Consider the following 12854-nt stretch of genomic DNA (forward strand, 5'->3'; position numbering starts at 1 on the left):
GATATATCGATGTACTTACAGTTACAATAGCCGCGAAATCTTCATGTATTTCAGTATACATAGTTGTAGAATCGCACATTATTCGTACTTCACCATTAAACAAAACACTAACTTTTCACACGTGTAGACAGCCGTGTAGCATTATGACGTTCGATCGCGGTGCTTGACCAATATTAACTATATGCGCGAAAAATAATCGCAAATATAACAAAGTTACATTTCGTTATTTTACTTGATTATTACGTCATACTAGTGGGAAAAAGACGGTTCCAATTTAATATTTATTCACTCTATATTTGTTTGTCAATTATCAAATGAATACGCTTACAATACTCATGAGATGAGTCTATAGACGTGCATCTCATACGTTTTATGAGCAAGACATTGATATTAGTCGTGAGGTAGCGTTATGAAATTATGTGACCGTTGGCATTGATTACACTGAAATGACTCAAGTCTATTGAATAATAATACTTTGATCAGACCTTTTTAAACCGAATCAATTTAATTATTCGTATTTTATTTCCAAAATAGCACCAAGGCGATCCGGTATTTGCCTACGATTTTTCATTTACTGTTTTATCGATATGAAAGGTATCTCTAAATTATTATTTTTTTATTAGTGCTTTGTAATACAAAAAAGGAGTGTAAAATTTTTAGGTTAATTCATTAATAGGTTCATGTCTGTATATGAGTTTCTTTAATCGACCACAACTATATACTAAATGCTAGACGACCACAACTATTAAATCCTTCAATTATCCTGAGTGAGATTAGCTGTAAATTTATTGATCCAGGGTAATCGTGTTTATTATATTTTTAAGTTCAAAAGCGTTTTTTTGGTTTTTTAGGGTAGAGTCTCTCGATAGCCTGTCTGCTGGTTTTTTATTGACTGGAATCATTTGATTACTTTACTTGAAATTATTGGTCAAACAATAGTTATAACATTTGAAATTTTATGAGAGATATTCTCGTTCAATGACACGATAGAATGTTTCATAATAAAATATACATACAAATGTAAACGAAATATAATATAAATTAAGATATGTACGTTGAACAAGACATAAAAAAAGAATACCGGTTATCGATAAGAAATTATCGAGGAAGTAATTAATTGTTGCCATAAAAGGTAACCAGTCAAATTTTATTGAGAAGGAACTTAACAACATTTTTTATTAACAAAATATAGTAACAGTTTCGAATAACTTACTTAGCTAATACAACAACTATTTCGATATATTATGTATAAATGTTGTAATTTCATTTTGTAAGATCCACAAAACCCTAACAAAAACCCGTGATTAAATTAATGCATGAAAATAGTCGCTAGCGTACGAAGCGATTCCCGCTTTGTTGTACCTTACCTTGTTTTAGAACAGTACTTAAGATCACATTATTTGAATCTGTATGTATGTTTAAATCTCATCATTCAAAATATTTGATGCGTTAAAACTCTAATTTTATTTAAAAGCTTGCGCTTGTTAAAAAAAAAATTATAAACATACTGAGTGATTTTTTTTTTTCAATGCTTCCTTTGAATATCGAAAAAAAACAAAATCACCTTCACTTCACATTTACCCCTCTGTGTAATGAAAAATATATAAAATTTACTCAAGTTCGTGGAACTTGATGGATATACTTGACTTTAAATAATTTTACTCGACGAATGCGTGGATTGGCTAATGATGTAACCATTCTTCAGTTTTTTGTTATTTCCTGATATTATGGTAAATTTACAATAATTGTCATAAAAAATGTCAAAAATAGTGTGTTCCATGGATAGAATTATATAAATTCACTATTAACTACTTACTAATAAAGTTCTATTATTTATTTTAAATACTCACTTTTTGAACTTTCTTGCCGTGATCTCTGATTAAACTCAGCCCACTACCAATGCGGCCCATGAGCTGATTTGGGACGACAAGCGCAGTGGGCGACATCGGGTCCATCACCAGGCCGTCCGGTATCGGAATTGACCTAAGGCAAATAATTTATATAATAATATTCAAGCTAAAGTTAAATTAAATGTGTAAATAAATTTTATTATTTTTTGAATAATTGTATCACGTTTTTTAATGATTGTGAATATGTAATTTGTAAACTTTTAATATTTGTAAATATACTCGGAAAATTTAAATGGCTGAAAACTAGAGCGCTTCCTGTTGGTAATATCTATTTGTAGACATTGACATTTCAAAATGTATAAGCCACTCGATACGATGATAAGTGACAACCCTGAGATCTTGAATGTTACCAGTGACAACCCTGAGATCTTGGATGTTATGTCGTGTGCTGATATTTGTTCTGGCTCACTCAAACTTCTATTGAAACAGAGCAAAACAGATTGATAATGTATATTAATACAAGCACATCAAACTTTGAAACGAGATGAAATACAATAGAAAGATACACTAAAAGGGCAAACAACACGACTATAGAGTTTAGAAAGCCTAACAAAATACAAATTGATGTTCACTGACAGTATAACGGATATGTGTCCCAGAAAATCGTACCTGGGTTTATAAATAACATATATTTACGTTGATGTAGTTTAGTTAAATTTAATTATAAAGGAAACATTATTATAAAAAATCAAATTGAAAGCTTTTTTAATTAATAATTTTTATTAAATGTTCTATGTTTTTTTCTAAATAATAATACATACATATATCTACTTAAATACTCTTTTTTTTCAAAGTTAATAAAATGTGATATACTAATTAATTCTAAATATGAACTGTAGCTCGGAGAACCAAAAAAAACTATGATTGTTATTCCACTTCCTATAACAAAATGAGTTCGTTAATTAATTACATTTATATTTAAAAATCCTACTTGAAAACCAGTAAACACTACTGCCAATTTATCATCTATAATCTTATCTGAAAATACACATCATCTCATTCAATAACCATATAAATGTCAAAATATAAACAAAAAAAAATGTAAGTATTGTTCATAAGAATATTTATGTATGAATATTTGTCAAACATGTAAAAATTAAGAACAAAAGATGACAAAACAAAACAAAGCATCAAAAAAAAAATCAAAAGACAACTTTGAACTGTAGTCTCTATTTTCTTAAAACTTTCCGCTATTAATAAGAAGATAAAAATACAAAACATTAGGCGTAATTATACAACACGTTCGGCTGGTAGCCGGTATTTAAAGGTCTTGTAAATTAGACTTCCTTAATGAAAAAAAATTATTTGTGTTTTATGCGTATCTATCATTTTATAATGTAATATAGTCTCCGACTATATTACATTATACAATATGAATATGAAATATTTTATCATAAAAATAATCATACAACTGAATATAAACAAACCTGTTTTATTTTATTATTATATGCATTGTTATCAAGTTATTAGGATTAGGTGCCTATAATCTTAAAGAGTACAGGTAAATTAACCTGAAGTATATTGTTCTAAAGGAATGAACAAAATGTATCTAACTAAATAAAGATTGAAACATCCACAGAAAACGATAGTTAAAAACTATTTATTTTTACAAAGAGTTTGTAGATCGTAGTCAAAGTAAAAAAGGAACAGCATTGCTTTATTCATTTATTCCTAGGAATGAAGCGGGTTGTTATTTTTCTACAACTATTACTACTTTGCGTAGTTGTAGAAAAGAGTTGAAATTTTGCCCTTGTTATTACAGTTGTGGACATACTACAAGGCAGAATTTTATCCGCCATATTTGAGTTGCCTTACAATGTTTACTATGCACATAAAGTTCAATTGGTCTGGTTTTTGTTGCTGTGATTTTCGATTAAGCCTACGTGATCTATCCATTGGACTATCGCGACTCTTACTAACAGTACGATATTAAAGTGAAATTACGTGTTATCCGGCGCCATGACCTCCGACGTGATTAAGAAATAGTGTTTCTTAAGAGAGCGTGATTTAATCGGCCATCGTTTTTTAAAATATCATGAATGGAAAATTCTTGTATTTCCGACCTTAAGATTGGGCGGGGGAGGTAAGTGACCTTTTTATTAAGATTTAATTCAAAATACTTTAGAGTCCGTAATTTTTGTTTCCTTTTTTATTCAATGTTACATTCTTATTATTAATGAAATATAAATATACGTGCACTCTTAGCAGTGTGTGTGAATATACAAGATTGCTTGGTCATGGCTACGGCTGAGTCTGGTCTCTATGGGGAACAGTCCTGGCTGCGTCATTTATGAAACCAAATGACATTTGTATTACCAAAATTTTTTTTTATATTTGACCGTCACATGACACGGCAAATGGGAAACTTCGAATTTCAAATAAAGAATTCTATGATCTTCATCATAATTTACGGATGGTTAATAAACTGTGCTTTAATTTAAAAGCCGTTTTTATATCATTGTGAGGAGTAGGTACTTAAACCGGATCTTATCTATACTTATAATAAATCTGTAGAGAGGTCAATTTTGTACATGAAATATATTTCCAAAACAACTATCAGGGGGTTATTAGGGATCGATACTGATGGTAAAAATGCAATCAATAAAATTTTTGTCTGTCTGTCTGTCTAACCGTTATAGAAACAAAAACTACTCGACGGATTTTAAAGAAACTTGGTATAATTGTTTTTCATACTCCTGAGCTGGTTATAGTATACTTTTCATCACGCTACAACTAATAGGAGTAGAGTAGTGAAGGGAAATGTTGGGACAACCGTAATGGTTAAAGCTACACTAAAATCATGTATGACGGAAATGTTCTCCTTAAAATTATATAAAAAATATCCCACGACAACATATGTCTATCTTTTATGGTTGACACACAATAACACGTGTAACTCCCGATAGCTTAGCAGTTCGAAACTTTCTGATTATATTTGTCTACTCCTACATTTACAACACTTTCAGTCACCCCTAATTAAAAAAATTAACAGTATTAACTATTCCATAAAAAAGAATCATAGAAATCGGTATAGAAACACCAAAGTTATACATGAAATACGCTAATAATAAGCCATCGCACGTGAATATTGAATCATGCTATAAGGATCATTGTATAAGGTCGCGAACGCACAGGCAGGCGGCTTGTTGGGCGCTTAGCGGCTAGCGAGTCACCTAGCGAATAGCTTCGTAAAACGAACATTCTCGAAGTTCGCGACCGGCCTAGCAGTTTTTGCAATTTTTGCCTGTTGATGCGAATCGACGTTCAGAGCGTTCGACCTTATTGACAGACAATTGATATTAACAAACCGTGCTTATCCGCGCGACTTTTAGTCTTTGATAATTTATTTTTAGTCTTTGATAATTTATTTTTAGTCTTTGATAATTTAGTTTTGGGTTTTTATAATTTATTTTTAGTCTTTGATAATTTATTTTTAGATTCCTTTTGTTGTTATTTTATAAAATAGGTATTAGTTATTTTGGTAGTGTTTAAATATTTGTTCAAATTACAAATTATTATTAAATGTTTACATTTTATTTCTTTTAAGGTGAAGTAGTAGTAGGTACGTATAGATTTTTAGATACCGATAGGTGTTTTGGCTAATTTACGATCACTTTTTTTAATATTACTTTTATTTTCATTTGCCTGCATCAATGCCACCTAAAATACGATTATCTTTATCTCGAAATTTGAAAGAAGCTAAGAGAATGAGAAATAGGCGTTCTCAAGAATCAGTAGAGGAAAGCGCACATCGGTTGAACTCTATGAGAGTTGGTGTCTCAACTTCTCGAGCCAATGAAAGCTCTCCCGAGAGAGAGATGCGATTAGCAGCTGACAGAGCGAGACGAGCTATATCAAAGGCGTCTCAAAGCTCTTCTCAACGAGAGCTAAGGCTTACCATTGACCGAGAACAACATGTGTTATCCCGAGAAACTGAAACTGCTTCACAACGAGAATTGCGGCTCACAGCGGACCGCGAACGGCATACATTATCTCGCGAGTCCCAAACCTTCACTGAGAGGGAATTACGTCTCACAGATGATCGCGAACGGCATGTACTATCCCGTGAGTCCGAAACCTTCACTGAGAGTGAATTACGTCTCACAGCTGATCGCGAACGGCATATTTTATTTCGGGAATCTGAAACTTTTACTCAATATGAAGACCGTTTGACAAATAGGGTGCACCATAATATTATCGATCTCTTGAAGATGAACATGAGCATGAACAGCGACTAGAGTCGGGACGCGAATATTACAATACTTTGAGACAAGAACGATTAATAAGTTTGTCTAATGAAAGATTAAGAATTGAAAATATTCGGTCTCTTGAAACTGACGAACAGCGAGAGGCCGTCTTACTGCAGACAGATTTCGACACAGTCTTAATGACTTAGATGTAAACATAGAAGATCAATCTACAAATTCGGTGGTGTGGTCCGACAAATATAAAAGTGGGTTTGCTTATAACCTCACAATTGATTACAGATCATCTTCTGTAATAGCCGATATGAACGTAGTATGTTCTTTTTGTAAGGTTTTAAAGTGGAGAAAGGAGTCGGCTGGTTTCTGTTGTTCTGAAGGTAAAATAAATTTGCTTTCGTTCGAAGACCCACCGGAACCTTTGAAATCACTACTTTTAGGGGAACATGTGCAATCTAAACAGTTCTTAGACAATATTCGCACTTATAATAATACGTTTCAAATGACATCCTTTGCTGCTCAACAAATCTCAGAAGGTCCTTTCATGCCTACTTTTAAGATACAAGGTCAGGTTTACCATTTGATAGGATCCCTTTTGCCTGAAGACCAAACTAAGTTTCTTCAAATATATTTTGTGTCCGACTACAACGAACAGTCGAATATAAGAAATAAATATTTCCCGAATTTAAATACTGAACTCATTTCACAACTTCAGAACATGTTTCATCATGTTAATTCGTATTTATGCAGTTTTAAATCGGCATTAGAAGCTTTTCCTCAAGATGGTGATAATAATTATAAAATTGTTATAAATGCCGATAGGCGTTCAACTCAGGAACACCGTAGGCGATGTAACCATCCATCCACGAATTAAGTTGCTGTAGACCAGGAATGTGATAGGCGTTATATCGTTATCCGTTCCAGAGACAATCGTTTGCAACGTATTTACGAAACCCACAGGGCTTACGACAGTTTGCAATATCCTTTAATATACTGTCGAGGGTAAAATAGTTATAATTTTACTTTACACCAAACTAATCCGCGTACAGGCATACCTAATAATAATAAAAAGATGTCATGCCTTCAATTTTATTGTTACCACTTGCAAGTGAGAAGGAATAGATTTGTATACTTTCAACGTTTTCGTGGCTTATTCAATCAGTTTATTGTTGACATGTACGCAAAAATTGAAACCCAAAGATTAGTTTATATACGATCTAATCAAAGGCTGAAGAATACGTGCACCTTCGCGACGCCATGCAGCAAAATAATGATACGGTAAATATGGGCCGTTTAATTATTTTACCCTCTTCTTTTACTGGTGGTCCACGCTACATGCACGAGATGCTTTTTGTTACGTAAGAAAATATGGACGTCCCGACTTATTTATTACTGTAACTACCAATCCCAAGTGGGATGAAATCACTCAGGAGCTTCTTGAGACAAGACAAGAGACAATGGTGGTTTTACTGTTGAAAAGCGAGTGTCTGGACAACAGGTTACTAAAGATAATAGGTGGGTCGTTCCGTATTCGCCTGTGTTGTCTAGAGCATTTCAAGCTCACATTGATGTTGAAATGTGTAATTGTTTAGAGTCAATAAAATATATTTGTAAGTATATTAACAAGGGCAGTGATCAAGCTACATTTGCGTTGAGAAATGAACATGATGAAGTTACTAGATTTCAGTCAGGCAGATATATCAGCTCTTCAGAAGCTTTGTGGCGGATCTTAAGTTTCAACATTCACGAAAGATATCCACCTGTGACTCATCTGGATGTTCATCTTGAAGGCGGTCAACGTATATATTTCAATGCCGAAAATATTACAGAACGATTAGAGAACCCTAGACAAACAACTTTATTAGCATTCTTTCGACTTTGCCAAACTGATGATTTTGCAAAATCTCTTTTGTATGAATAAGTTCCATCGTATTATACCTACGATAAGCAACGAGGTGTCTTTAATCGTAGACGCCGTGGTAGGCCTGTAGATGGCGAGTCAGGTATTTTCAAAGAACATGTTCTTGGTAGAGTGTATACCGTTCACCCAAACAACGCTGAGTGTTTATATTTGCGATTATTATTACATACAGTGCGAGGACCAATATAATTAATAGATTTAAGAAAAGTAGTCGATGTTGTTTGTCCAACTTATCATGCAGCTTGCCAAGCGCGTCATTTGCTTGAAAACGATCACCATTGGGATGACGCTTTAGCAGAATTCTGTGTTAGTGATAATCCACGACGGTTACGCCATTTGTTTGTAACATTACTCACATTTTGTAATTTGTCAGATGCTGTTAAATTATGAGAAAAATGTAAAGAAAAATTTGCAGAAGACTTTCTTCGGAATATATCTCACAATGATGAAGGCGCAACTAATGATAATTTTCGTGATCTGGCCATAAATCAGTGCTTATTAGCTCTTCAGGAAGACTTAACAGCAGTAGGCGGTAAATCACTCTGTGAATATGATTTGCCAACACCAACCTCAGTCGGAGAGGTTACCAATAGGGAATATTCCGCAGAAATTGGTTACAACTCAATGGAACTGCTAGCAACATTAGAAAACGGTGTCCCAATGATGACTGCAGAACAACGTTCAGTCTATGATCGCGTGTGCTAGAGTGTTCAGAATAATTTGGGAATAACATGGTTTTTAGATGCACCTGGAGGAACTGGGAAAACCTTTTTGACTAAATGAATATTAGCTTATGTTCCAAATCAGAGTAAAATTGCTCTTGCCGTAGCTTCATCAGGTATAGCTGCAACATTGCTACCAGGAGGTAAAACTGATCACACTATGTTTAAAATACCAATTGATTTAGATCGCATAGAAAGTCCAACCTGTAGTATTTCAAGAAATAGCGACAAGGCTAAGGTATTACGTGATTGTCATTTAATCGTATGAGATGAATGTACGATGGCCCATCGAAAAAGCGTAGAAGCGGTAGACAGAACTTTAAGAGATATAAGAGAAAATGATCGACCAATGGGCGGTATCACGGTTTTATTTTGTGGTGATTTTCGACACGACCTTACCGGTAATACCAAGGGGAACCCGTGCTGATGAGGTTAGGGTTTGCCTGAAAAGCTCTTATTTGTCGCGTATTATACAATCGGTGCATTTGACTATTAACATGCGAGTGAGACCTGGAGATAACCCGGATGATCGTCAATTTTCTGATACATTATTAAAGATTGGTGAAGGTACCTATCCACAACTACACCAAGGAAAACTTATTCTGACGCCTGAGTTATGTTGTATAGTGCAATCCCAACCACATCTTATATCGTCGGTTAACGGTGACGTAACAAATATATTAAATAGGGACAATTCTTGGCTATGCGAAAGATCCATTTTAACTCCTCGCAATGACCAGGCATTTGAGATTAATAACAAAATACTGTCGAATATATAGGGGAAAGCAAAGTTTATAGTTCAATAAATAGAATGGTCGATGAACAAGAAGCCACTAATTACCCGATAGAATTTTTACTGGACTTCCTTCTCATGAAATTTGTTTAAAAATTGCCATTCCGATTATTTTGGTCCGAAATTTAAGACCACCACAACTTTGCAATGGAACTCGGCTAAAAGTAACCCAGTTGCAACAAAATATAATTGAAGCTCAAATTTTAACAAGTTGCGGTGCAGGAGAAACCATCTTTATTCCAAACCATCTTTATTACAAACCATCTTTATTCCCAGAATTCCCATAATACCAAATAATTTTCCATTCCAATTTAGAAGAACGCAATTCCCAGTATCGGTGTGTTGTTATCGGTGTATTCAATGACAATTAATGAGACTCAAGGGCAGACTTTTCGTATTGCTGGAGTAAATCTCGGTGTCAGTTGTACGTCGCTCTTTCCCGGGTTAGCAGTTCTAGAAATATTTATGTTCATGTACCGGACGGGTCAACCTTCAACATAGTTTACCCGGAAGCTTTGCGCTGAAGTATTTTCGTTCTATAGGTACTTAAGTCTCATGTGAACGTGATCCTAAAAATATTACCAATACATTAGCTTAATAACACACAAGGAGTTACACGGTGACGGAGTCGCGGGCACAGCTATTAAATTATAAGATCTTAATGGTGAACGAATTCCCCGTATCGGGCGGGGAGTTTAGAATAAAGACTACTGATAAATCGTGCGCTTATTTGTGTATTGTAGAAACTGTTACTGCTTTATGTAATGATAAGTTTTAACAAACGGAACGAAGGATAGATGAAAACAGAATGACATTCTTTGAAATGATAAATCGTAAAACGTTGTATTTGTATGCAAACGTTAACCTTTTAAGTATATACGTGGGAACGAGCAACCTTGTGTGTTCGAATTTATTTGAATTTGACTAGAATTAAAGGCCGCTTTCGGTTTGATTTAGAAATTTATAAAACTAGGTCAAATAAAGTGAAGTTGAAATAAATACAAATTTAATATATGTATGAAACAATAAACAAAGCGATTATTTTGTAATGTTTTATTTTATTTATCGTATAGCATCATGTCAAAACGAAGAATTAATGAATATTAAATACTTAAAAAAAAATGTCGTTAATATTCATAAATAAAACTTTTTCCATTGTTTTACGCTGAGTTTCACTTTGTTTTTTATTCGAAAACATTTTCTTAAAATTATGAATATTGTTATGTATAATACTATTCATGAGTATACACAAATAACAATAATTTTATCAACAAAGTATGTCATAGTTCCTTAAGTAACTAGTTAAAGAAAGTTAGGAAGAAAACATTTTTACCATAAAAATATAAAAAAAACCTTAGTTATATTAAATAGGTATAAGTGGAAAATTTTAGTATAGGAACACTCCAATTCATCTTATTTTTATTATTGTTTGCGTCATCGATAACTTATTAAAAGCAAACAGGTTTTTTTGGGTTCAGACACCGATCTTGCACATTAACATCTTGTGTACGACGTAAACACCGTATGACGCAGGTTAACATCATTAGTCCGGTGGCTTAGCTTTTAAGGCTGCAAGTCTTGAGTTGGTATGTTCAAATCAAAGTCGGGCCGATATAAAAATATTGAGTATTTCTATTTGAAAGTCGCCATTTTTACCCTTTACGATCTTTTTTTTTTTTAAATAAGAACAATTAAGAACAATTGAAGGAGGTTTAGTATATCGAATAATTTTGACATCCTGTTTATATATATTTAATAAGGTAATAATTTAAATAACACGTTCAATTAAAACTAACATACTATTAACTTGAAGATGGCATTGCGGAAAATCTCAGATTCAAAATAAATCAAAAAAACTTTATTATTGAATTAAAAACACTTGCGCAACCTTTAAGCCAGACAAGCTCAAAAAGACCTTAGAGACGTTACGAATGAATGATTATAGGATAAGGTCGATTTAAAACAAAATGATTATTAATTTAAACGCACTGTTATTTAGTTTCCCAAAAAATAGAGAAAATATCATAATTTTTTCAATAATTGAAAATTTTACCGTATTCTAATGATTGAAAATAATAAATTAAAAATAAATCAGTCATGTCATTAGTGATTATCGTCAGTGGAAAATTTATTACTAGTACTTAAAGTTTTCAGGTTTCGGTAACACATAATTTATTGTTTGTGTTCATATAATATAATTATATCTTATTTATTTTCATTTAAAACTATTAGTTTATAAGAATATGAAAAACTCCAATTTATAAAGTTGTATGGACAGATCCCAGTTTTTCAAAGACCTCCGATCCTTGAATCTATAAAGCTAACTTTTTACACTAATAACATTTTAGAAGTATACAACTAAGTATTTATTGTGTCTTATATTATATTTATATTTTTACACATATAATAATAAAGTTAATAAAAAAAGATATACGTCGTGGGACACCCGGTTGGAACGAAGTTGTATTTGATATATATTAGGTATGTGTTAAATTACAGACACCTTGAAATAAATTAACAATGTTTGAGAATAAATGACAAGAAATAGAATTGTTATTAAAATCCTGTTTGAATTAAAACAATAACATAAAATAAGCTTAAATAATGTATAGAAAGAGACAGTTACTTTATCTTTCACTCTCTGTGAAAGATAAAGGTCGTCTGTGAGTTGAAGTTGAACTCCGTTTCAATAATAATTAGATTATTACGTCACAGGAAATATTTAAAGAAAAATTATGAAAATATTCTGTGGTAAAAATGATTAAATGTATGAGTAAGTATGAAAAAAATGTAAATGCATATTTGGTTACAATGAACTTTGTGGTATAAATAGTACGAATTGTAACCATAATTTTGTAAGTCTCTCTTTTGATGATGAAAAACGATGGCATCAGAGAATATTTGATTTTTCGTGACAAGATAATTTACATTGAGTAAAGTAACAGCCTTTTAATATTGTACTGTTGGGCTAAGGCCTTCTCTCCTTTTGAGGTATAGGTTTTGTAGCTTTTCCCAATGCGATTTGGTGGATGCCCATGAAGGCTGTCCGACACATGCAGGATTATTTCCTTCCTTGTCAAAATGACATGAAACTTTCTTTTTTATCCATATGAAGCACTTCATCCATGACTTCCATCTTGAACCGTAAAATAGAACACAAAATTGAAACTTACCAAGGCCGTATTAATAAATTAAATAATTCTTAACAAAAACGAAATTTATCAATTTGCACTCAAAAAATACTTTTAATAAAATCTGGCTGTATCTTATACGCGTGTGTAAGAATTGCTTATTTATAATGAAACT

General features: G+C 32.6%; 1 protein-coding gene across 4 annotated transcripts in view; it reads right to left on the bottom strand.

The window, feature by feature from the left end:
* LOC113392781 (multiple C2 and transmembrane domain-containing protein-like) overlaps positions 1 to 12854 on the bottom strand; it is a 69698-nt gene that overhangs the window by 23957 nt on the left and 32887 nt on the right. For 3 of the 4 annotated variants that reach the window (XM_064220923.1, XM_064220924.1, XM_064220922.1), the window contains exon 2: positions 1851 to 1983. In XM_064220923.1, coding sequence (XP_064076993.1) covers positions 1851 to 1983 — 133 coding nt within the window. Of the gene's footprint in view, positions 1 to 19; positions 356 to 1850; positions 1984 to 12854 lie in introns of those variants that run through there. The other variant, XM_064220925.1, reaches the window with a different exon arrangement.

This window comes from Vanessa tameamea, chromosome 5 (assembly GCF_037043105.1).
Source record: "Vanessa tameamea isolate UH-Manoa-2023 chromosome 5, ilVanTame1 primary haplotype, whole genome shotgun sequence".
Taxonomy (NCBI): domain Eukaryota; kingdom Metazoa; phylum Arthropoda; class Insecta; order Lepidoptera; family Nymphalidae; genus Vanessa; species Vanessa tameamea.